The sequence below is a fragment of the Hemicordylus capensis genome, chromosome 2 (genome assembly GCF_027244095.1).
Source record: "Hemicordylus capensis ecotype Gifberg chromosome 2, rHemCap1.1.pri, whole genome shotgun sequence".
In the NCBI taxonomy this organism is placed as follows: Eukaryota; Metazoa; Chordata; class Lepidosauria; order Squamata; family Cordylidae; genus Hemicordylus; species Hemicordylus capensis.
In genome coordinates, this window is record NC_069658.1 from 187,914,228 (window position 1) to 187,937,629 (window position 23,402).

The window sequence follows — 23,402 nt, forward strand, 5'->3', positions numbered from 1 at the left end:
AAACATAGATACTTCACACTGCTACTCAATTTTACCCAACCCAACCTGCTGTTATATTGCTATATTTCAAACCCTGCTGAAAGGTCCATATTAGAAAAATAGTTCCCAATCTTCTTTGAAACCTTCTTTAAAACCTTCCCTTATAAGTGCTGTAAGCTTTGCCATCTCAGCATATTCCCAAATTTTTATCAACCAGTCTTCTTTTGAGGGCATTTTATTGTCTTTCCATTTCTGCGCTTATACGATTCTTGCCGCTGTGGTTACATACATTAAAAATGTTAAATTTCTTCTGGAGAACTCTCCTTGAGTTAGTCCCAGCAGGAAGGATTCTGGCCTCTTAGGAAATGTCATTTAAAAAATGTTCTTTAACTCATTATATATCATATCCCAAAAAGCCTTTGCCTTCCCGCATGACCACCACATATGAAAAAAAAGTTCCTTCACATTGTCCCAGAGGCGTATCTAGGGAAAATAGCGCCTAGGGCAAACACTGAAATTGCGCCCCCCCCCCCGTCCAAGCATCTGACACCCATCTTTCAGATAACTTTACCATAATATCAGCTGAAAAATACAAGTCAGGCTCGTTAATCTTTTAATATTTCAAAAACTATTTAGCAGTGGATGTAGCCAGACCAAAAAATGCTGGAAAACTACAAATTTCAGTATGCTGGGGCTCATGAAATACCCAAATACTATGTGGAGGTGTACTTGGAAAACTAAACAGAAGTGTCTGTCTAATTCTCTGCTATGCATTGTAGCATCACCATTATACAAGTTTTAAAAATCAATGGAGAATTTGACTTTTCCCAGATACTCTGTAAATAATTAAAGGATATGCAGAGTAAACTGTGTCACTGCTTGGAATATATTCTAGTATTTCAGAAAGACAGTATTCTAATATTCTAGTATTTCAGAAAGACAGAGAAAGTGAGCAAGAAACTCCCTGTGGGCCTTAATATTAAGGATTTCACACTGAGTCAAAGACAAACTCACCATTAATAGCCATATTATCAAGACATCACATTTAACTCACTTATCACAAGAAGCAAAGTAAGAGCAAATTAATACAATCCTAGGTCATAAGCGTCAGCTCAGTATTCACAAGCCCTGATTCTCTGTACATAGTGCCAATGTGAATATGTGTGCAGTGTCCCTTGGGAGGGCTTCCTAAAGGCTGTGGGGGGATTTGCAAAGGTTCCCCCTCACCCTGCTGGCCTCTAGGGCCTCCCAGGTACCATTTGAGCATGTACGGTGGCCATTTTTAAAAATAATCTTTAAAAAAAAGGCCACTGAAAACAAAATGGCCACCGCGCATGCTCAAATGGCCTCTGCAAGGCCTGGTATGACCTAGGGCTTCACAGAGGCCAATTGAGCATGCATGGTGGCCATTTTGTTTTAGGAAGCTATTTTTTTTAATTTTACAAAATGGCGCCCACTTCAAATAGCGCCCGGGGCACGTGCCCTGCCTGCCCTACCCTAGATATGCCCCTGCATTGTCCACATTTCCAACATTTGTTTGAAAAATTTGTATACATTAATGCTCATTTTTCCAGATGTTTTTGTCAGTTCTTGACCTGTTTTTGAAACTTCCCCCCAATCCAATTTCTGGTCACCACTTCCTTAGGGATATCTCCTTATTTACAGCTCTGTCATGTGGGTGAGATCCCATTTGTGTTGTGGGCATAATACAGACCCCATTAACATATTATATTCGTCACACAGATGATATTTGTACAGTGAATGTATATATAGATCTGCATGCATGTACAGTTATTCACAAGTTATGCTCAATGCATGTACAATAGGGTACTTTCCATCTCTACCCTGCATTTGCCGAGACCCAAGCTCCCTTTTAAAATGAACATATGTATAGTCATTCACACAAAAACATGTACATGTGTACAGGCACCTGGAGGCATATAAACATGGTGTCTGAATAGGGCTGCAGAGGAGCCCCACATTAGGGCTGGGAATTTGAAATCTGCAGAAATTATAATATTTCAGACTTCTTCTCAAGGAGAAATTGAAATTTATTTATCATATTTGTATACCGCCTGGTATGTATATGTACATCTCTAAGTGGTGTACATACTGCCTGATATATGTACATCTCAAGGCGGTGCACAAAATTTAATACAATATAAACAATATAAAAAGTCACAGATTAAAGTCCACAAAACACAATAAAAACAATCGCATAAAACCATTATTAAAACAAATTATTTTTTAAAAATCTAATTAAAAGCCTGCAAGAACAGGTGAACAAACAGGATAACATATTCAAAGAGTATTGTAAGATTCTTCTCAAGAAGAAACCAAAATTCAAAAAGGATTTCAGTCTTTCTTCTTACCCCGAACTTCTTACATATCCGCAATGGGCCCAGCCATCGCTGTTTCTAATGGACATCAACAGCCTCTGCCAGTTCAAAGTCACTTGGAGTTAGGTGTGATTGCCTGCTCTCTCTCTTTTTTTTTTTTTGGTGGGGGGAGGCATCCAATTACAGCTGTATTCTACACTTCAGCAATCCAGGGAAGCCAGACTGGTGGGCACAGTCTCTGTGTGATCACTATAATGGGACAACTTGGCCTGGTCTCCACTGGTAGTCATGGGCTGTGATGTCATAGGGTGACTTCAGGCTGAGGTTCTAGAAGCCAGGAGAACTGACACCGCTGGGTGGGATACATCGACAAGCACATTTCAAGCTTTGGTGTGGCCCTGGAGAGGTTCAGGCAGACCATTAGGGAAAAGGTATCAGCCTCACTCTCGTTACAAGTCTCTATTACAAAGCTCCTGTAGCTGTAGACGCTGCATCCCAAAGGGAAAGTTAAGGTATTTTCTACCTTACTAGTTTACTATGTTGAGATCTATTTATCTATCTATTATGTTTGTGCACCGCCCCACACTTCCATCTCTGGGTGGCTTATAGCAACATAAAATAAATTAAAACAGAAATCAAGACTTGGAATGCTCTCCTGGTGGCTATTCGCTCCTCTTTCTCCATCACAGTTTTTAGAAAGCGTGTTGAATCTTGACTTTTTACCCAGGCTTTTATATGATTGTCTCTGCTTCTTCTTTGTATATTGTATTTTGTATGGTTATTTTATGCTTGTATTTTAAATCTTTTTAGTCAGATTCATGTTTTCATATTTTAGGTTAATATTTTAATTGTGTATGTTGATAGTCACGTTTTAATTTTCCTGTGTGAACTGCCTTGGGATTGTTTTAATGAAAGGTGGTCTATAAATTTAACTATCCATCAATCAAAAGACCTTCAAACAATTTAAAACCACAAGTCTAGTGAAAAAGCTTTGGTGAATAAATGTATCTTTAGAGACTTTCTAAAAGTTGTCAGAGATGGGGAGGCTCTTATTTCAGCAGGGAGCGTGTTCCGGAGTTTCAGGGAGGCAACAGAGAAGGCCCATCCCTGCATAGCCACTTCTCCAGAGGATCTCAGTGGGATCTATTTGGATTGCATACACAAGGCAAACTATGTTAGCTTAGGTCAGTGTTCCCACACTTTATGCTGAGATACACTAATGTGCCATGAGAAATACATTACGGTTGTTCTCATAGGAACATAGGAAACTGCCATATACTGAGTCAGACCATTGGTCTTTCTAGCTCAGTATTGTCTTCACAGACTGGCAGTGGCTTCTCCAAGGTTGCAGGCAGGAATCTCTCTCAGCCCTATCTTGGAGATGCTTCCAGGGAGGGAACTTGGAGCCTAGATGTTCTTCCCAGAGCGGCTCCATCCCCTGAGGGGAAGATCTTGCAGTGCTCACACATCAAGTCTCCCATTCATATGCAACCAGGGCAGACCCTGCTTAGCTATGGGGACAAGTCATGCTTGCTACCACAAGACCAGCTCTCCTCTCCTAAGACCAGCTCTCCTCTCCTACCAGGTAGGGCTGGTTGTAAGAAGCCTGGGATTGCTCCAGATCCCGTCGCTCCTCCCCCAGGTAGCCCTGATTCTAAGCCCAGGCTTATATTGAGGTAGGAGGACCCAGTCAAGTGAATCGTTGGGCTCTTGGCAGCCATTTTGCTCATAGAACTTGGGGTTTTGGAAGAGCAGCCCTGTAGCAGGGAGCTGTCCCAATGCACTGCACCGCTTGTGCAATGCATTGTGGGACACCGGGTGGCCTGGCTTCCTCCCCCCTGCCCCGCTCCCAATCGCTGCCCAGCTTGCTGCAGCACCACTTGAGTGGGCGCACAGGCAGCGGAGCCCTGGTCATCCCCTTGCTGGTTGTTTGTGGGAAGGCAAGTAGGCTTCTGCCTTTCACCCAGCCCACACCCTTGTGGCCATGTGAATGACTACATTATTTAAATCAACATTTAAAGGTTTCTGTGCGACTTTATTGAAGCCTTATAGAAAAAGATGCATGTCATCACAAAGCAGTTTAGACATGATCCTACTCTCTTTCCATGAAGGACAGGATGGGTGAGGTCTAGGGCAGGGATTCTCAATGTTGGGTTCCCAGATGTTATTGGACTTCAAATCCCATAATCCCTAGCCCCAGTGACCTTCGGCTGGGGATTATGGGAGTTGAAGTTCAATAACATCTGGGGACCCAACGTTGTGAATCCCTGGTCTAGGGGATGACAGTAGACACTGGATGAGTGGTGAGCAGGGTGGGAACATGGAGGAGGGAGCAGACTTTCTCCACCTTGTTTAGTGGGGACAGTGAGTGACTCATGCATTTACAGGAGGGGATCACTAGGTGGCAGCATATGCAGGGGCCAGGCTGGGGCCACTTGGGGCAGCACCACAACACAGCACCTGGAGGGGGCCAGCTGCGTCTTAGGAGCCCGCTGTTTAAAATCAATGTTCTCCATGAATATGAAAGAAACAAGCCTTTTAAACCACACACAGGAGCCATTTGCCTGCAACCCCTTTGCCGAGTAGCTTGCTTGTCTTCTATGCATCTTAAAAGTGCTAGTTGTTTTCTTTATCAGAAGTGTGTCACCTCCTTAATCCAACAGTAACCATGAGGTTATTTTGCCATTTTTTCATGTTTCTCCTCCACTTTGGAACTTAACTCCCAGGCTGGCTTGGCCTTGTGTGTGAGAGGTACTAATCTTCAGTTTCCTCCCATACAGGCTAAAGGCCAAAGTTGCTGGCTGTGGTTGATAGCAAATAAAAACAAACAATTGCATTTCCTTCTTCCAAGGATCCCAGGGTGGCGTACAAAATTGCCTGCTATTTTATACCCACAACGATCCTGTGAGGTAGGTTAGTCTAAGAGATGGTGACTAGCCCAAGGTCACACCAGGGCATATCTAGACAAAAATTTATTCTAGCAGAAAAACAAATTGTGTCAAGGGACTACTTTAAAGTACTGTTTGAGAGGGAGGTGTTTTCAACTAATTTTTTATGGATCGTCAGCAAAGGATTTTTGACAAAGAAAACAACTAGCACTTTTACGGAGGACAAGCAGGATACTCTGCAAATAGCTTCCAAGCAAATGGCTCTTGTGTGTGGTTTAAAAGGCTTGCTTTTTAAAAAATATTCACAGAGAACACTGATTTTAAACAGTGGGCCGAATAGCTGCTCCTTAGACTCCCAATCCAGGCACATTGCTGTGGTGCTGCATATGCTGCCACCTAGTGATTCCCTCCTGTAAATACACGAGTCACCATCCCCACCAAGATGCTGGTAAGGAACTCTGCTCCCCTACCACATGTGTCACCATCAGTCACGCTGCCATAGCACTTCTTGCCCCCTTGCTGCACTAAAAGTATGTTGCAGAGCAAAACATGTCCTTCTGTCACTGCTGGTCTCTGTGCTTTGTTTTTTGTTTTACTTTTCTCTTTATAGATCTGGTCAGCCCGAAACGGTGCCCCCCCCCCGCTTAGCCAGAGGGATAGTAGGAGCAGGCTGCAGCACAGAGATGAAGGCTGTTCTGCTGATACCCATTGTCGCCTGCTTCGTGGTTAAAGTCCGCAGCAAGATCTTCAGTCGCTGTGAGCTGGCGCTGATCATGCAACGTTGGGGATTGGATGGGTATGAGGGCTACAACTTGGCTGACTGTGAGTGGCACACATGCAAACGTCAATCTGCTAATTGCGGCTGGTGGCAGGGAAGCAGGGCAGGCTTCCACCTGCGCACCAGCGCCACTGGGAATGCTAGCACTGCCTTGTGCATCATGTGGACCAGTATCATGAGTGGGTCTGTAAGACATTGATGCTTTATTGCAATAAGCTGATCAAATTATTCAAATGAGAAAGGATGGATTTCTTGGGTGCTTCCTATGCTTGTTGGAACGTGCAAATACAGGTGGCCTTCATTATCCGTGCGGGTTCTACAACTGCCGATAACAAAACCGTGGATAATGAGACCTCGAGTCAATGGGAGATGGGGGGTCCTGGAGCTCAAAAAAGGGCTAGGACGAGGCAGAAATAAGAGAAGTAAAGTAGTATTCCGTGCTCTCCAGGTCTCCAGCAAATAAGCAATCACTCCCCAAATCCCAATTTTCCATGAAAAATAATGGGATTTTTTTTAAGAGCCACAAAATGGCTCTGTGGTGCAAAATGGTGGCCAGAAATGACATCGGAAGTCATATCCAGCCACTTACTAACTGCAGATAGGTAAATTTAGGCTATTTAGAACCACAGATAACAAGGTCGGTTATATATTTTCCAACTACAGATATGGGAAACCACGGGTGCTGGGACCACAAATAAAGAGGGCCACTGTAGCTACTTCATTGCAGTGCAATATGCAAAGCTATCTTAAAGTACAGATCAAAGCTCAGCTCAACTCTTGACAATATCAGTGCAACCTTTGGAGCCTAGGAGCACTCTTCATGGTTGTCCTTTTTGGAATTCAGAGGGTGTTACAGTGTCCAGTAAAGGCCTAGGAACTTTTAGGGGATCTGGGAAGCATTTCTGCTGGTTGCAGGATGAGAAAGCCATTTCTTGCTTCCTGTGTCCTTTCCAAAAGCTACCAAAAACCTTTTCTGCCCACCCATCTACCCCAATGCTTCTTACCATCTGTTCTCAGTCTTGAGGCAGAGAAAATGTGGGGAAATCCCAATTTCTTTGTGTTACCATTTCCCCCCTCTGCAGTCATGAAGACTAGAAACTGTATAGCAGATGGAAGCTAAGAAAACCACAGGATGTCAAATCCTTTGCTATGTATGAGATCCTGTGCTTGCATGATACAAGCATAGTGCTGCACACTCCTGCAAGTGTGCAGAACTCAACCCATGAATCTCTGCCCTTCTCTCCAAATGAATTATCCAGTCCTGACCCTGATCTTCTGCTATGCACAGCCCTTGAATCTGTTCTCATGCCAAATGCTCAGTTTGCCAATTATGAAACCCCAGCACCAAATTATGATTTGGCCTTGGTTAAATTGGACTCAAAAAGAATCACTAACATTTTCCTGCAAGTTCTTATAGTTTATTAGCTGTGTTAGTTAAATTGTATGAAGTACTTGTAAACAAGCAGTTCTGGTAAGAACTAATGCTCCTACTTTCTGTGGGTCCGCCATCTTGGCTCAGGTGTTCAGGTGTCTCCATGTGGCACAACACCTGTGCCAAATTTGGTGCAAATCAGTGCAGGCATTGCAAAGTTGTTGGCAGGGGTCACACACACATGGATAGACACATGGACAACAAGGCAATCTCACAAGGGTAGTCTCCATGTGGGAAGTAGGCTAAAAAAATACGTAGTTCTCAGAGATTAACTGAAAGGATTCTAAGATGGTTTAATATAACATAAGCTTTTATGGGTGATAACCCACTTTGTAAGATGCCAAGTCATTCTACTGGAGGAACACGAGAAAACGGGCAGTATTTTTCTGCATGATAATTCTTATTTCTGACAGGACCCACCAGCTTCTCCCCGAGCTCCCTTCCAAACTCCAGCAAATGCAGTTATCCTGTGGATTGGTCTCTCCCCTTAGGGGTCTGCTTGGCGTACTTTACCAGCGGCTTCAACACAGCCGCTGTGACACACAACTCCGATGGCAGCTCTGAATACGGCATCTTCCAGATCAACAGTCGCCTCTGGTGTTCTGACCACCACAGTCAAACGAAGGACCTGTGTGACTTATCTTGCCGCGGTATGGGCCCCTGCCAGAAGACAGGTGCAAAGACATGGGGGGATGAGGTGCAACCTCCCATGGAGCTCAATGAGCTTGGAGGCTGGCCTGGCAAAGCCAACAAGAGACGAACGATTGCTTTGGGAAGGCTATGGAGATCCTCTTAATCACGATTACAACAAATATTTATATACTAGCTGACCCGTGCGGCTGCCGCCGCCCTGCGGGGGCCAAGTGCAGCCACCGCCGCCTCGCCTCCGCGGCCGGGCCCGGCCAGTCCCGCCGCCTCGCCTCCGCGGCCCGGCCAGTCCCGCCGCCTCGCTTCCGCGGCCGGGCCCGGCCAGGCCAGGCTACCTCTCTCTCTCCTCCCGCCCCCCGTCTCCGGCGGTGCAGAGTGTGGCCGCCACCGCCAGCGGGCCTGGCCGGCCCCAGAGTGCCGCTGCCGATGCCACGGCCGGCCCCAGAGTGCCGCCATCAGGCCCGCCGCCTTGCCTCCGCGGCCGGGCCCAGCCCGGCCAGTCCCGCCGCCTCGCTGGGCCCCGCTGCCTTGCCCCGCCTCGCTGGGCCCGCCGCTCGCTGGGCCCCGCCACCACGGCCTGGCCCGCCGCCACCACCTTGCTGGGCTCCGCCGCCGCGGCCCTGGGCCCGCCGCCTTGCCTCCGCAGCCGCCCAGCAAGCGAATTCTCCTGGGTGTGCTGCCAACCAATCGGGCGCCCCCTGCAGCCCAGCCAATCAGCTGGGCTGCCGGGACGCATTTCTCCTGGGCACACCCAGGAGAATTATATATAGATAGGAGTACCTTGTCACTCGCGGGGGTTCCATGTCTCACCTACGGCAGCGAGTAATGCAACCAGAGTAACAAGTCATTATTGCTATGGGGAAAGGGGGGGTTAAGTTCCAAAGAGGAGGGAAAACAGCAAAAATGGCAAAATAACACACACACAAACAAACAAACCTTACTGGGGCATGCTCCGTGGAGTCTGTAGGTGGCCAGGAATCTTCCCATATTCCCAGGAATGCCCTGAAATGCCCCCCAAACCACACACACACACATATCATGAAAAATTTTTTAAAGTCCATTCTTTTAAAGAAACGAACCACACAAAATGGCTCCCCAGAGACAAAATGGCGGGTGGAAGTTACCTCCATGGTCTCTTCCAACCCTCTAGGAACAGTGGATACGTGGGTTTTAACCCTTTCATATCTGTGGACAGAGGTGTAACTTGATAATTTTGGAGCCTGGACCTAAAGGTCTTTGGAGGCGCCCTGGCTGCAAGTTAAACATCATTTTTTAAACACATAGGTTCTTGAGGACACAAACCACACCACTCAGGTCAGACCAAAGAGGATTTGGGAGCCCCCAGGGGGTGTGGAGGCCCTGGACTTTGGCCCCAAAGTCCAGGCGAAGTCCAGGGGTAAGAGCACCTCTGTCTGCGGATACTGAAAATGGGTGTCAATGACACCCTGCGGAACTGCGAATAGTAGATATGCGGAACTGGGAAGAGCGGTTCCATAAATAACAAAAGTTTGCTGGTCAATGACCGAATAAACTTATATCTATCTATAAATTTAAAAAGTGCTCAAAGCATTTTATGTATAAAAATAAATAATGGCTCCCTGTCCCCCAAAGGGCTCACCATCTAAAATGACACCAGCAACAGCCACTGGAGGTATGTTGTGCTGGGGCTGGGGAGGGCCAGTTGCTCCTTCCCTGCTAAGGAGAGAATCACCACTTTAAAAGGTGCTTCTTTGCTCAGTTTGCAGGGGTATTTGGCTCCACTGTGGTAATCCATTTCCCAGGAGGCGACTCTGCATCTCCTAGTCATTGTTAGAATCAGTGCAGCAGCAGCCAGAATCATTTGGAGTACAGTGTAGAACATACTTTCTCATTGTGTGGTATGTGAGGCATAGGAAGGGGATTGGGATGAAGGGGAGAGGGAAAAGGAGCCTAGGGAAGAGGATGGAGAGAAGAGTGCCTGCCTGCCTGCGCTGCTGTTGGTTCCTGCCTGGGATTAGTCTCTCTCCGGACTAGATAAGAATCTCTGCGATTTTTGGTTGCGAGAGCCTAGAAAAGTTTATCAGTGTCAGTTTAGCATGGCACTCATCTGAGACTGCTGAAAATTTCCCGCTTCCTATGGCTGGAAATCGGGAGAGTGTGCACTACGGGAATGTGTAGATTTATCTCCAACCGCCATTATTTTGATCAGGAGAACCAGCCTTCTCTCTGTTTCTCTTTTGCCCTCTTTTTCTGTCTCTCCATATGCTGTCCAAAAATGGGGCACTTTCCTTTTCCCTCCATAAAAACACACACACTTTGGGAGTGTGTGTTTAGGAGCCATTTGGATGAACAGCCCCCAGATGTGATGGAAGGATGCCCTGACAGAGTGTTGGGATGTCATTCAGTGGTGTAAGGGCGGGTGTGCTCTGGGCGTGTCTCCTTCCTCTTCATGTGTTGTGGCAGCTGTCCATGCAAAACAGCCCCATTATATAAGATTATCAGATTGCATGCGTGGATCTGCAGATCTGTATTTGTTCAAGCCATTTAATGGAAACTTTAAAAATGTTAGAATCACTGAAATATCTGATGCTCCCCCAAGCCTGGTACCCCAGCCAGGCCCTTGGGCTCACCTGCCACTAAATCTGGCCCTGATCCTTGTTCTCCAACTACTGGCTGGCCTTGCTTCTACCTTCTGCCTCCCGGAGCACATTATTTACTTCTGCTGTCTTGACGTTCTTCCAATGCCACTCTTGATCCCCTACGGTATGGCTTCTGCCCTCTGATCTCCACTGAAACTGCTGCACACCAGTGGCTCAGTATGAATAATACATAACCATAATTACAGTAATACTATTATAAAGTAGATAACATTGTTCTTCCCTATCTACCCACTAGATTTGCTGACTGATGAAATTATTGATGACATCCTCTGCCTCAAGAGAGCTGTGGTGGGCCTGGAAGGCTTGGAATCCTGGTAAGGGGATGGATGAATCATTCTCATTCTTTTTGCTATGTAAACCACTTTAAGAACATTTTTTTAAATGACATATTAACAACGTTAATATTAACAACAGTAATTTGTCTTCGGAGACTTTGCCATCCATCCATCCAGTCATGTCTGTTCTTTCTGATATCCATCTGCCTACTCACCATTATTCATCTACCTAAACATCTGAGCCAGTTATATCTCCCAATACATTCCAGCGGGATGGGAGAAGAGGAAAGGATGAATGGGTGCTTGGGATTCTCCGACAGGACTTGAATTGGCTTTGAGGGCAATATTTTAAACTATACCATCAACAATCTAGACAAACAAGACAGACAGACAGGTGTGTGTATGGCGGGGTCATTGGCATGTATTCTCCAATGTTCTGCATTCTAAAATCTGGAACTTCAACCAGACCACAGCTTTTGGTAGTCATAAACACACTGGCTGATATACTGTGCAATATTACGTGAGCACTGGAAATAATGGTTATAATGGTGCAACTCTGTTTGCACAAACCTTGCATTTAGTGCAACACCACTCTTGTGCAACTGTGTGAACGTTACATTGCATGGCACATGGAACATTGTGCAGTATGTCAGCCACAGAAATTACCAAGAAGTCATGTAGTCCAACCTGCTGCCCAGAGTTAGGACCATTGCCTCTTCACAGAAAAGCCTCTGCCATACAAATAAGTGAGTGCTGTAAAGAGATGCAGAAAAATACCTGCAGAGCAAAGAGAGAGCAAGCGAACAAAGTCACAGACACACAGGGCTCATTAAACTGCAAGGAGGGGGAATCTAAGGCTCAGTTCTTACTGAGGTGGTAAACCTGGGTCTGTGCTGTACCACTGCAGACTGATTAAAGGCTTGAATGCTTCTCCATACCAAAACAAAAATAAAACCCTGCACAAAGAAACCTAGCCTATCAGGGAGGAGACTAGACTACATCCTTTCTCCATGACATCAAGTTTCTCTGTGCCGAGATACATAAGAACATAAGAACAGCCCTGCTGGATCAGGCCCAAGGATGCCCATCTAGTCCAGCACCCTGTTTCACACAGTGGCCCACCAGATGCTGCTGGAAGCACCAGGCAGGAGTTGAGGGCATGCCCTCTCTCCTGCTGTTACTTCCCTGCAACTGGTACTCAGAGGCATCCTGCCTTTGAGGCTGGAGGTGGCCTATAGCCCTCTGACTACTAGCCATTGATAGACCTCTCCTCCATGAAGTTATCCAAACCCCTCTTAAAGCCATCCAGGTTGTTGGCCATCACCACATCTTGTGGAGAAGAATTCCACAAGTTGATTATGCTTTGTGTGAAACAATACTTCCCTTTGCTGGTTCTAAATTTCCTGTCAGTCAATTTCATGGGATGACCCCTGGTTCTAGTGTTATATCAGAGGGAGAAGAATTTCTCTCTATCCACTTTCTCCACACCATGCATGATTTTATAGACCTCTATCATGTCTCCCAGCAGTTGTCTTTTTTCTAAACAAAATAGGCCCAGGTGTTATAACCTTGCCTCATATGAAAGGTGCTCTAGGCCCCTGATCATCTTGGTTGCCCTCTTCTGCGGCTGCACCTTTACCAGTTCTACAATGTCCTTTTTTAGATGTGGTGACCAGAATTGTACGCAGTACTCCAATTGTGGCCGCACCATAGTTTTGTATAAGGACATTATAATATTAGCAGTTTTATTTTCAATCCCCTTCCTAATGATCCCTAGCATGGAATTGGCCTTTTACACAACTGCCGCACACGGAGTCAACACTTTCAACGAGCTGTCCACCATGACCCCAAGATCCCTCTCCTGGTCAGTCACCAACAGCTCAGATCCCATCAACATATACTTGAATTTGGGGTTTTTTGTCCCAATGTGTATCACTTTACACTTACTTACTTACTTATTTATTTATGTAACATATTTATATACCGCTCCAAACCAAGGTCTCAGGGTGGTTCACAACAAAGCAATAAACAAAACATTAAAATCAATTAAAATTCTAAAAACAATTTAAAACAAATCAATAAACAATCGAAAATTTAAAAAGTTTAAAAGCCTGGGTAAAAATATGAGTCTTCAAACACTTTTTAAAAGCCGCTAGAGACAGGGAGACTCTTATTCCCACGGGAAGCGCGTTTCAAAGTCTCGGGGCAACAACAGAGAAGGCCTGTCCCTGGGTGGCCACCAGGCAACATGAAGGTAGCCACAGACTAGCCTCCCCTGATGTATGCAGTGGACGATGGGGATCATGCAGAAGAAGACACTCTCTTAAGTACTGTGGGCGTAAGCTGTTTAGGGCTTTATAGCTTATAACCAGCACTTTGTATTTTGCCCGGAAACTTATTGGCAGCCAGTGCAACTCATTTAATACAGGAGTATTATGGTCTTTCTGAGATGACCCGGAGACCAACCTGGCTGCTGCCCCATTTTGTACTAACTGTAGTTTCCGGACTACGTACAAAGGCAGCCCCACATAGAGCGCATTGCAGTAATCAAGTCTGGAGGTTACCAGCCAGTGTACTGAGACCATGAACCTCAAGAAATGGACGCAGCTGGCATATCAACCAAAGCTGATAGAAATTGCTTCTGGCCACTGCCTCAACCTGGGGAACCAGGGAAAGGTGTGGATCCAGAAGCACTCCCAGACTGCATACCTGTTCCTTCTGAGGAAGTGTGACCACATCTAGAACAGGTAGATCAATATCGCTTCCTGAGTGACGACCCCGCACAATAAGTACCTCCATCTTGTTTGGATTCAGACTCAGTTTGTTATCCCTCATCCAGCCTATTACTGCTTCCAAACAGACATTCAGGGAGGATATGCCTTCTCCTGATGAAGTTGACATGGAGAAATAGATTTGGGTGTCATCAGTATACTGATAGCACCCAGCACCAAATCTCTGGATTATCTCTCCCAACGGTTTCATGTACATATCAGAAAGCATTGGAGACAGTATGGAGCCCTGAGGGACCCCATATAAAAGCTCAGATTTTGAAGAGCAATAGTCTCCAAGGGACACCATCTGGAATTTGCCAGAAAGGTAGGAGCGGAACCACTGCAAAGCAGTGCCTCCCACCCCAAACTCCCTCAGATGTTCCAGAAGGATACTATGGTTGATAGTATCGAAAGCCACTGAGAGATCCAAAAGGACCAACAGAGTCCCACTTGCCAACATTGAACCACATTTGCCATTTGGTTGCCCACTCACCCAGTTTGGAGAGATCCTTTTGGAGCTACTCATAATCCGCTTTGGATTTTTCTACCCAAAAGAGTTTGGTATCATCTGCAAATTTGGCCACCTCGCTGCTTACTCCTGCTTCTAGATCATTTATGAATAAATTAAAAAGCACCAGTCCCAGTACAGATCCCTGGGGGACCCCACTTCTTACTTCCCTCCATTGTGAAAACTCTCCATTTATACCTACCCTCTGTTTCCTGTCCTTCAACCAGTTAGCAATCCACACATGTACTTGTCCCCTTATCCCATGACTGCTAAGTTTTCTCAGGAGTCTTTAATGAGGAACTTTGTTTAAAGTTTTTTGGCAGTCCAGGTATACTATGTCAACTGGATCACCTTGATCCACACACTTGCTGACACTCTCAAAAAACTCCAAAAGGTTGGCAAGGCAAGATTTACCTTTGCAGAAGCCATGCTGGCTCACTCCCAGCAGGGCCTGTTCTTCTATGTGCTTTACAATTTTATCCTTGAGGATGCTTTCCATCAATTTGCCTGGAACAGATGTTAAGCTAAATGGCCTGTAATTTCCCGGATCACCCCTGGATCCCTTTTTGAAAATCGGTGTTACATTTGCTACTTTTATCCTCTGGTACAGAGCCTGATTACAGGGATAAGTTATATATTTTAGCAAGGAGGTCAGCAATTTCACATTTGAGTTCTTTGAGGACTCCTGGATGGATGCCGTCTGGCCCTGGCGATTTGCTAGATTTCAGTTTTTCCAGACAGTTTAGAAAACCATCTCATGCCACTTCTGTCTGACTCAGTTCTTTAGCCTCCAGGTATATGCTCAGTATCCTTTGCTGTGAAGACAAATGCAAAGAACTCATTTAGCTTCTCTGCAATCTCCATATCCTCCTTAATAATCCCTTTCACTCCCTCATTATCTAAACGGTCCAACTGCCTCCCTGGCAGGTTTCCTGCATCTGATGTATTTAAAGAAGTTTTTGTTATCCCCCTTGATGCTTTTAGCTAAATGTTCCTCACACTCTCTTTTCACCTCCCTTATTGTCATAGGAACATAGGAAACTGCCATATACTGAGTCAGACCATTGGTCTATCTAGCTCAGTATTGTCTTCACAGACTGGCAGCGGCTTCTCCAAGGTTGCAGGCAGGAATCTCTCTCAGCCCTATCTTGGAGAAGCCAGGGAGGGAACTTGAAACCTTCTGCTCTTCCCAGAGCGGCTTCATCCCCTGAGGGGAATATCTTGCATTGCTCACACATCAAGTCTCCCATTCATATGCAACCAGGGCAGACCCTGCTTAGCTATGGGGACAAGTCATGCATGCTACCACAAGACCAGCTCTCCTCTCCTGGACCAGCTCTCCTCTCCTGTCACCTTGCTTTTTTTTTTTTTGCCAGAATTTGTGTTCCTTTCTGTTCTCATTTGGGCAGGCCTTCCAATTTCAGAAAGAAGTCTCCCTCCCTTTTATGGTTTCCTTGACATTACCTGTTAGCCATGCTGGCATCCTCCTGGACTTAGTTGTATCTTTCCTCCTTTTGGGTATACAATCTAATGGGGCTCCTAGTATTGTGGTTTTGAGTAAACTCCATGCATTTTGGAGCCAAGTGATTCTCCTGATTTTGCCTTTCAGCTTTCTTTTCACCATACTCCTCATTTTGGAGAAGTTTCCTCTTCTGAAATTCAAAATGTCTGTGTTAGACTTCCTTGGTGATCCTCTCCCCACATATATGCTGAATTTGATCACACTATGGTCACTGTTTCCTAAAGGGTCGATTACACTGACATCACGCACCAGGTTCTGGGTGCCGCTCAGGATTAACTCCAAGGTTGCCTTCTCTCTGGTTGGTTCCAAGACCAACTGTTCTAGGGCACAGTCATTCAGCGTATCTAGAAATTTGAGCTCTTTGTCATGACCTGACTGTGAATTTACCCAGTCTATGTGTGGGTAATTGAAGTCACCCATTATTACTGCCCTGCCTCTCCTTGACACCTCCCTGATTTCCTCCTGCAACTCCCAGTCACTGTCGGCATTATGAACTGGAGGGCAACAGCACGTCCCCAGTAGCACGTTCCCTTTCTGGCCTTGTATAGTCACCCACAGGGTTTCTGTGGAGGACTCCAGTCCACCTAGGTTTTCAAGCTTGTTAGATTCTATCCCTTCTTTAACATGCAGTGCTACTCCACCTCCAGTGTGCCCCTCCCTGTCCTTTCTGTAGAGTTTATACCCAGTGATGACTGTGTCCCACTGGTTCTAACTGTTCCACCATGTTTCTGTTATGCCTACTATATCTATTTCTGTGTTAGCAACCAAGCACTCCAGTTCACCCATCTTGGCTCGGAGGCTTCTGGCATTGGCATATAAGCACCTGTACGCTGAATCTCTTCCCTGGTGTATGCTATCTTTCTTTTGACTCTTTGACCAGCTGGTACAGCCTTCTGTCTGCTCTTTATGTGGTTCTGCTCTGTCCCCTTCTGTTTTATCTGAATCCTTTGCACCCTCACACTTTAAAGGATGGTATTTGCCGAACTGGATACTGCCCAGCTCCTGTCAGCTATTCCCCAGGCATCATTTTAAAAGCTGCTCTGTATCCTTTTTGATTTTAAGTGCTAGCAGTCTGGTTTCATCTTGGTCCAAGTGCTCCCCATCCCTTTTGTACAGGCCTTGCTTGCCCCAAATTGTATTCCAGTGCCTAGCAAATCTAAACCCCTCCTCCCGGCACCAACGTCTCATGCACGCATTGAAACCCTTCAGCTCTGCCTGTCTCATTGTACCTTCACGTGGAACAGGTAGCATTTCTGAGAATGCTACCTGGGGGGTCCTGGACTTCAATATGATACCTATCAGCCTAGATTTGGCTTCCAGGACCTCCTGACTACATTTCCCCACATCGTTGGTGCTGACGTGCACCACAACAGCTGTCTCCTCCCCAGCACTGCCTAAGAGCCTATCTAGATGCTGCGTGACATCCACAACCTTCGCACCAGGCAGGCAAGTCACCGTGCGGTCAACATGCAGGTCACAAACCCATCTGTCTATACCTCTAATGATCGAATCACCCACAACAAGGAGGCCCCCATCCCCCAGAGGAGTATCTCTTGTGCGAGAGGATATGGGCTAATCATCCATGGAATCATCCATCCCATGCTTCTAAGGGAGCATTTTCCTCTTCCTCAGACCTATGTCCTCCTTCCCTGAGACCTTCATTCTCCCCGATAGCAGAGGAGCTATCAGCCTTGGAGTGGGATTCCTCTACCACGTCCCTGAAGGTCTTGTCCGCATGCCTCTCTGTCTCTCTGAGCTTCTCCAGATCTGCCACCTTGGTCTCAAGGGAACAAACTTGTTCCCTGAGAGCCAGGAGCTCCTTGCACTGAGCACACACCCATGACTTATGCCCATGGAGCAAATAGTCATACATGCGACACTCTGTGCAATACACTGGGAAGTGCCCCCTCTCCTGTTTGCTTTCTATCTTCATACTGGTTTTGTTGGCTGTTTACAGTATTTAGAGATAGTTTATTAGAAGGATAGGTCTCAGCTGTAATGGTCAGCTATTTAACTGTCCCAAAAGCCTTTTTCAAGAATATGAGGGAAGGATTTGTACTTACCTTCCATTCTACACCGGGCTCCTTGTGATAAGAGGGGCTTGTTCCAGGCTCCCCCGTACACTTCACACTAAACTCCTGAAAAACTCCAACATCCTGTTTGCTATCCCTGTTTGCTATGCTCTCAGGCCTTCACCTCTTATGTAGAGAGTAGGCTTCAAACTGAGACACAGGATATGTCTCAAAGGAATGTGGGGCCTCCCACAGCCCTAGCTGACCACCCCCTCCAGGGAGGGGCAAATAAAAACACAGGAGTTTGCTAGCCCTGGCAAATGCTAGCCCTGGCAAATAATACACAGACTAGGACTTATCCCTTAAAGAGAAACCAGCCCCTCAAAATCTCCCCTCCTCCTGTTAGTAAGTTTGAAAGGGGAAAAGGCTAGATGTTGTTGATTAGATATGTTTACATGAAGGAGCATTTGGTCAGGTAAAACTCCCACCTACAATCTGAAGTGGTAAAATCCAGGCACAAGTTTACCACTTGAGTGGGAGCTAAGGCCAAACAGAGGGCTTTGCAGATATCTTAATCAAGTGAACGGAATCACACAGACAAATGAGACACACAGATAGCTGAACTGTAGAGAGAGAAAGATCTCAAATCTCTCTTCAGCAGTCACTTAAGGATGTACCCGGGCAGTCGTTTTGAAGGGGCATTCTGGACATGTCTATATTGTACAAACTGGCATTCCCAACTTTTGCTGGGCCTTCACTTAAGGAGTAGAGCCTTGCTGGATCAGACAGACGGTCCATTTGGTTCAGAGTTCTGCTCCCCACAGCAGTCAGCCAGACACCACTTGGGACACTTGTCTTCCCTGCCAATCCACATTACAGGCTATGAGGAGGACTGAAACTGCTCCTGGTCAGGCCGTCCAGTATGACTACAGAAGGACCAGATGCAAAAGTGGATGGGGCTCTTCTAATAGTTGCATTAAAAAGGGGGCAAGGGCAGCTTGAGACATAGGGGTGAGAAAAGCTGCCCTTGCTGAAATCCCCTCTTCTACCCAACTGCATTTACCTGAATTTTGCAGGTATCATTTTGCCATGGCTTAGCATACACATCACACTGAAAGAGCAGGAGGCTGCAATCTAGAATCACCTAAAGCAGCAGTCCTCCAGGTCTGGGCCAGACATGTAGGAGTAATGGAGCAGGAGATCAAATGTCCCTGGGCAACTGGTATCTGGGGGCCACTTGCCACTCTCTCACCATGCCCACCTGCTTCCACAGCCCACTGCGGCCACCCACCGCTGGGCATCGGCCTGCCTGCCTTAATGGCGCCTGAAGGCTGTCAGATCACCCACCTGCTGCCGCCCTGCCTCCCTTTGCTAGTCACGCCATTGTCTAATGATGTGATGTCATGGCTGCAGAGGGAGGCAGGCTGGGTGGCATGTGAATGGCGTGAGTGGCGATGGTGGCAGCAGCCCTAAATCTCACCCCAGGGCCATTGTCAACGTTGCTATGTCTCTGCCCTGGGATTCTCTTTCTCTGACTTTAGCTAACCAATTCTATCAGCATTGTAACAGCCCTCCTGATAGGGTAGGCAGCTAGCCCTGGAACTACCCCATTCTTTACACTCACATGCCTCAAACAGCTAGCCCATGGGGAGTTTTAGAAGTAGGCAAACTATACACAGACCAGCAGTTACTAAACAAAAGTGTGGTATATTTGGATAAAGTGATAAGGACCTGGCTTTAGGAGGAGTGAAGAGAAAAGAGAGATTAACACCACAACACATACACCAAACAACAACAACACATAAACATAAACCCACTATCTACCCTGCACTTCCGGTTCTTTGTGGCCTACTCCCAGAGTACCAGATCACTGTTTGTTGAGTCTTCAAATTCTGAGTCCAGGTAGACTGACTCCTCCTCCTTTTTTGTTAGATTTTCCTGGGACACAGCAGGCACTGCTGGGCAGGGCTCAGCCAATCACTGTAAAGCTGTGCAAGGAAGCCAAGGCTTTGACTGCAACTTTCTTACTGAAAATAAACTTAAGGGAGCTGCAAAACATACACAGGAATCAGAGCTCTACACTCAGTGGCTGAGTTTAGACATACAGGATAACCACAGTTATAGCTAGCCGAGGTTGTAACTGCAGAACGGCCGGACACACAAAACCGTGGTTATGGGCCAAAATGCGTAAATCCAGTCAACTTGAACGTCTGATCAGGGACTTTGTTCCCAGCAGGACAACTGTCCCCCTGTTGCATGGTCCTCAAAACTGCTGTACTTTGGGGCAGAACTCTTCCCTCATGTGTCTCTTTTCTCCCGTCTTCTTGGTAAAATGCAGTATAAAACAAAGTGAGATATGACATTATCATCACACAAGGTACTTCCTCATCACCACCATCAGCCAGGAGTTATGTACAGCCTGATACGGTTGCATATTTTTACTTATTGTTAAATTTATACCCCGCCTTTCATTAAGAAAATCCCAAGGCGGCTTGTACAATGTATCCATTGTCCAATACTCATCCTGATGGAGGGATGCGAGGAGATGCTTCTCACCACTCCAGCGACATGCACCCCATTTCCAGGGCTGATATCACTGCCTCTGCACCCAGGCCAGCATACACTACCTGTAACGGGGTGGGTTGCTGTGTGGGCGGGGTTGGCTCAAAATGCAGTGTCATGCTGAAGAAGAGGCAGGACTGAGGAAGTAGCAGGAAGCAGGATGGGTCTTGGGGGTTGCCTGGGTGTGCCAGGATATTTAAGGGGCAGAGTACCACTGATGGAGGAGGGCAGGAGAGACTGGTGGGTGCTGAGTCTCCTGGTGAGGAGGAGACAGGCAAACCCTCTCCCTGGCTTCCCACATTTCTGAGGTGCTGGAGAGTGGGGGGGACCAGGGTGGGTCCAAGTAAGGCACAGGGGATCAACGATCCATACATCCATATTCCCAGGAAGAGGGGAGAAAGTAATGTGGAGCAAAATGGCAACCCCATGTTTCTTCTAAGGTGCTGCTGGCTCCAAGTTTTAAGTGTGTGTGTGGAGGGGGACGCCTCTCCTCAGGCAAGATGACCTCACAGTGGGGCCTACTCCCTGAATGAATCTACTTGCTCCTAACTACTGACATTGCTGCCAATTCACTTGTCCCTGTGCCCAACCTGCACACTGCCCAAAAGAAGATGGCTGCTGCTTCTCCTTCCTCTTGTCTCCACAAACATAAACATACAAGAGGGAGCAGAAAAACAGGCAGTGATGACAAGGAGAAGAGAGAACGGGGCCAGGAGACCTTGGGAGTAGGAAATAGGCCCTTTGCTGGGATGTGGGCCTCAGCATGTGGCTGAAGATTCCGTCACCTGACACTTGTCCTGTCGTAATGCCAACTTCTATCCTTGGCTTGCTTTCTTCAGTGGTCCCACCAGAATTTGATTGGTGCATTTCTTTTTGTCTCCTTTTCTCCTTAGGATGGCCTGGAGAGATCACTGCCATGACAGAGATTTGAGTCACTGGGTAGTTGCTTGCAATCTGTGAGCTATCCATGCCAACAATGGAATGTATATTCTGCTGGCCAGGGCCTCTACCTGACACTGTTTGCTGTTTCCAGACGTGTTCCAATAATGCAATCTGATTGTAGTCATAATTTCATATTTTAGCAATAAACTCCCTTTTTAGTCAGTCTTCTCATGTGATTTGTTAGGCTCTGATGGGGTTAGGAGAGGCATCTAGGTGGAAGAGGGAAAACCACAAGAGGAGCTGGTTGTACTTGGCAGAAGAACTGGAGCTGGCTGGATGTTAACATAAGAACATAAGAACAGCCCTGGTGGATCAGGCCCAAGGCCCATCTAGTCCAGCATCCTGTTTCACACAGGGACCCACCAGATGCTGCTGGAAGCCACAGGCAGGAGTTGAGGGCGTGCCCTCTCTCCTGCCATTACTCCCCTGCAACTGGTTCTCAGAGCCATCCTGCTTTTGAGACTGGAGGTGGTCCACAGCCCTCCAACTAGTAGCCACTGATGGACCTCTCCTCCATGAAGTTATCCAGATCCCTCTTAAAGCTATTCAGGTTGTTGGCTGTCACCACATCCTGTGGCAGAGAGTTCCACAGGTGGATCATGTGTTGTGTGAAAAAGTACTTCTGTTTGTTGGTCCTAGACCTCCTGGCAATCAATTTCACGGAGTGACCCATGGTTCTAGTGTTGTGTGAGAGGGGAAAGAATTTCTCTCTCTCTAATTTCTCCCAACCATGCATGATTTTATAGACCTCTATCAGGTCTCCCCGCAGTCATCTTTTTTCTAAACTAAAAAGCCCCAAGTGTTGTAGTCTTGCCTCATAAGAAAGGTGCTCTAGGCCCCTGATTATCTTGGTTGCTCTCTTCTGCACCTTTTCCAGTTCAACAATGCCCTTTTTAAGATGTGGTGACCAGAATTGTACGCCGTACTCCAAGTGTGGTTGCACCATAGTTTTGTATAAGGGCATTATAATATTAGCAGTTTTATTTTCAATCCCCTTTCTAATGATCCCTAGCATTGAATTTTCCTTTTTCACAGCTGCCGCACATTGAGTCGACACTTTCAACGAGCTGTCCACCACGACCCCAAGATCCCTCTCCTGGTCCGTCACCGACAGCTCGGATCCCATCAGCATATACTTGAATTTGGGGGTTTTCGTCCCAATGTGCATCACTTTACACTTGCTAACATTGACTGCATTTGCAATTTTGTCGCCCACTCCCCCAGTTTGGAGAGATCCTTTTGGAGCTGCTCACAATCCGTTTTGGATTTCACTACCCGGAAGAGTTTGGTATCATCTGCAAATCTGGCCACCTCGCTACTTACCCCTGCTTCTAGATCATTTATGAATAAATTAAAAAGCACCAGTCTCAGTACAGATCCCTGGGGGACCCCACTTCTTACTTCCCTCCATTGTGAAAACTCTCCATTTATACCTACTCTCTCTGTTTCCTGTCTTTCAGCCAATTAGCAATCCACACATGTACTTGTCCCCTTATCCCATGACTGCTAAGTTTCCTCAGGAGTCTTTGATGAGGAACTGTGTCAAAAGCTTTTTGGAAGTCCAGGTAGACTATGTCAACTGGATCACCTTGATCCACACACTCGTTGACACTCTCAAAGAAGTCCAAAAGATTGGTGAGGCAAGATTTACCTTTGCGGAAGCCATGCTGGCTCACTCCCAGCAGGGCTTGTTCTTCTAGGAGCTTTACAATTTTATCTTTGAGAATGCTTTCCATCAATTTGCCTGGAACGGACGTTAGGCTAACTGGCCTGTAATTCCCCATATTGCCCCGGGTCCCTTTTTGAAAATCGGTGTTACATTTGCTACTCTCCAGTCCTCTGGTACAGAGCCCGATTTCAGGGATTATTTGAAAATTTTAGCAAGGAGGTCGGCAATTTCACGTTTGGGTTCTTTGAGGACTCTTGGATGGATGCCATCCGGCCCTGGTGATTTGTTAGCTTTCAGTTTTTCCAGACAGTTTAGAAAATCATCTCTTGTCACTTCTATCTGACTCAGCTCTCTAGCCTGCATCCCTAAAAAGCCTGGTTCAGGAACAGGTATATGCTCAGTATCCTCTGCCTTGAAGACAGAAGCAAAGAACTCATT

At 46.5% G+C, this 23,402-nt stretch overlaps 2 protein-coding genes and 1 long non-coding RNA gene across 7 annotated transcripts in view; 1 reads left to right on the forward strand and 2 right to left on the reverse strand.

The window, feature by feature from the left end:
• The window catches only part of LOC128343723 (homeobox protein prophet of Pit-1-like), a 53,776-nt gene that overhangs the window by 17,559 nt on the left and 12,815 nt on the right, over positions 1-23,402 (reverse strand). The window lies entirely within an intron of this gene.
• Positions 2,662-21,457, forward strand: LOC128344506 (sperm acrosome membrane-associated protein 3-like). 5 transcript variants are annotated; one of them, XM_053294730.1, is made up of 5 exons: positions 2,662-2,830; positions 5,817-6,028; positions 7,908-8,090; positions 10,939-11,017; positions 21,247-21,457. In XM_053294730.1, the coding sequence occupies exons 2-5, from the start codon at positions 5,890-5,892 to the stop codon at positions 21,311-21,313; spliced, it is 468 nt and encodes a 155-aa protein (XP_053150705.1). In that variant the 5' UTR covers positions 2,662-2,830; positions 5,817-5,889; the 3' UTR covers positions 21,314-21,457. The 5 variants fall into 5 exon arrangements, with proteins under 5 accessions (XP_053150705.1, XP_053150709.1, XP_053150710.1 ...); XM_053294734.1 differs by having other exon boundaries at positions 7,908-8,066; XM_053294735.1 differs by having other exon boundaries at positions 5,817-5,962.
• LOC128344509 (uncharacterized) lies at positions 12,956-21,547 on the reverse strand. Its single transcript, XR_008315893.1, has 3 exons — positions 17,843-21,547; positions 15,722-15,909; positions 12,956-15,072 (listed from the first exon to the last, which is right to left on the reverse strand). It is a non-coding gene; the product is annotated as an uncharacterized LOC128344509 (long non-coding RNA).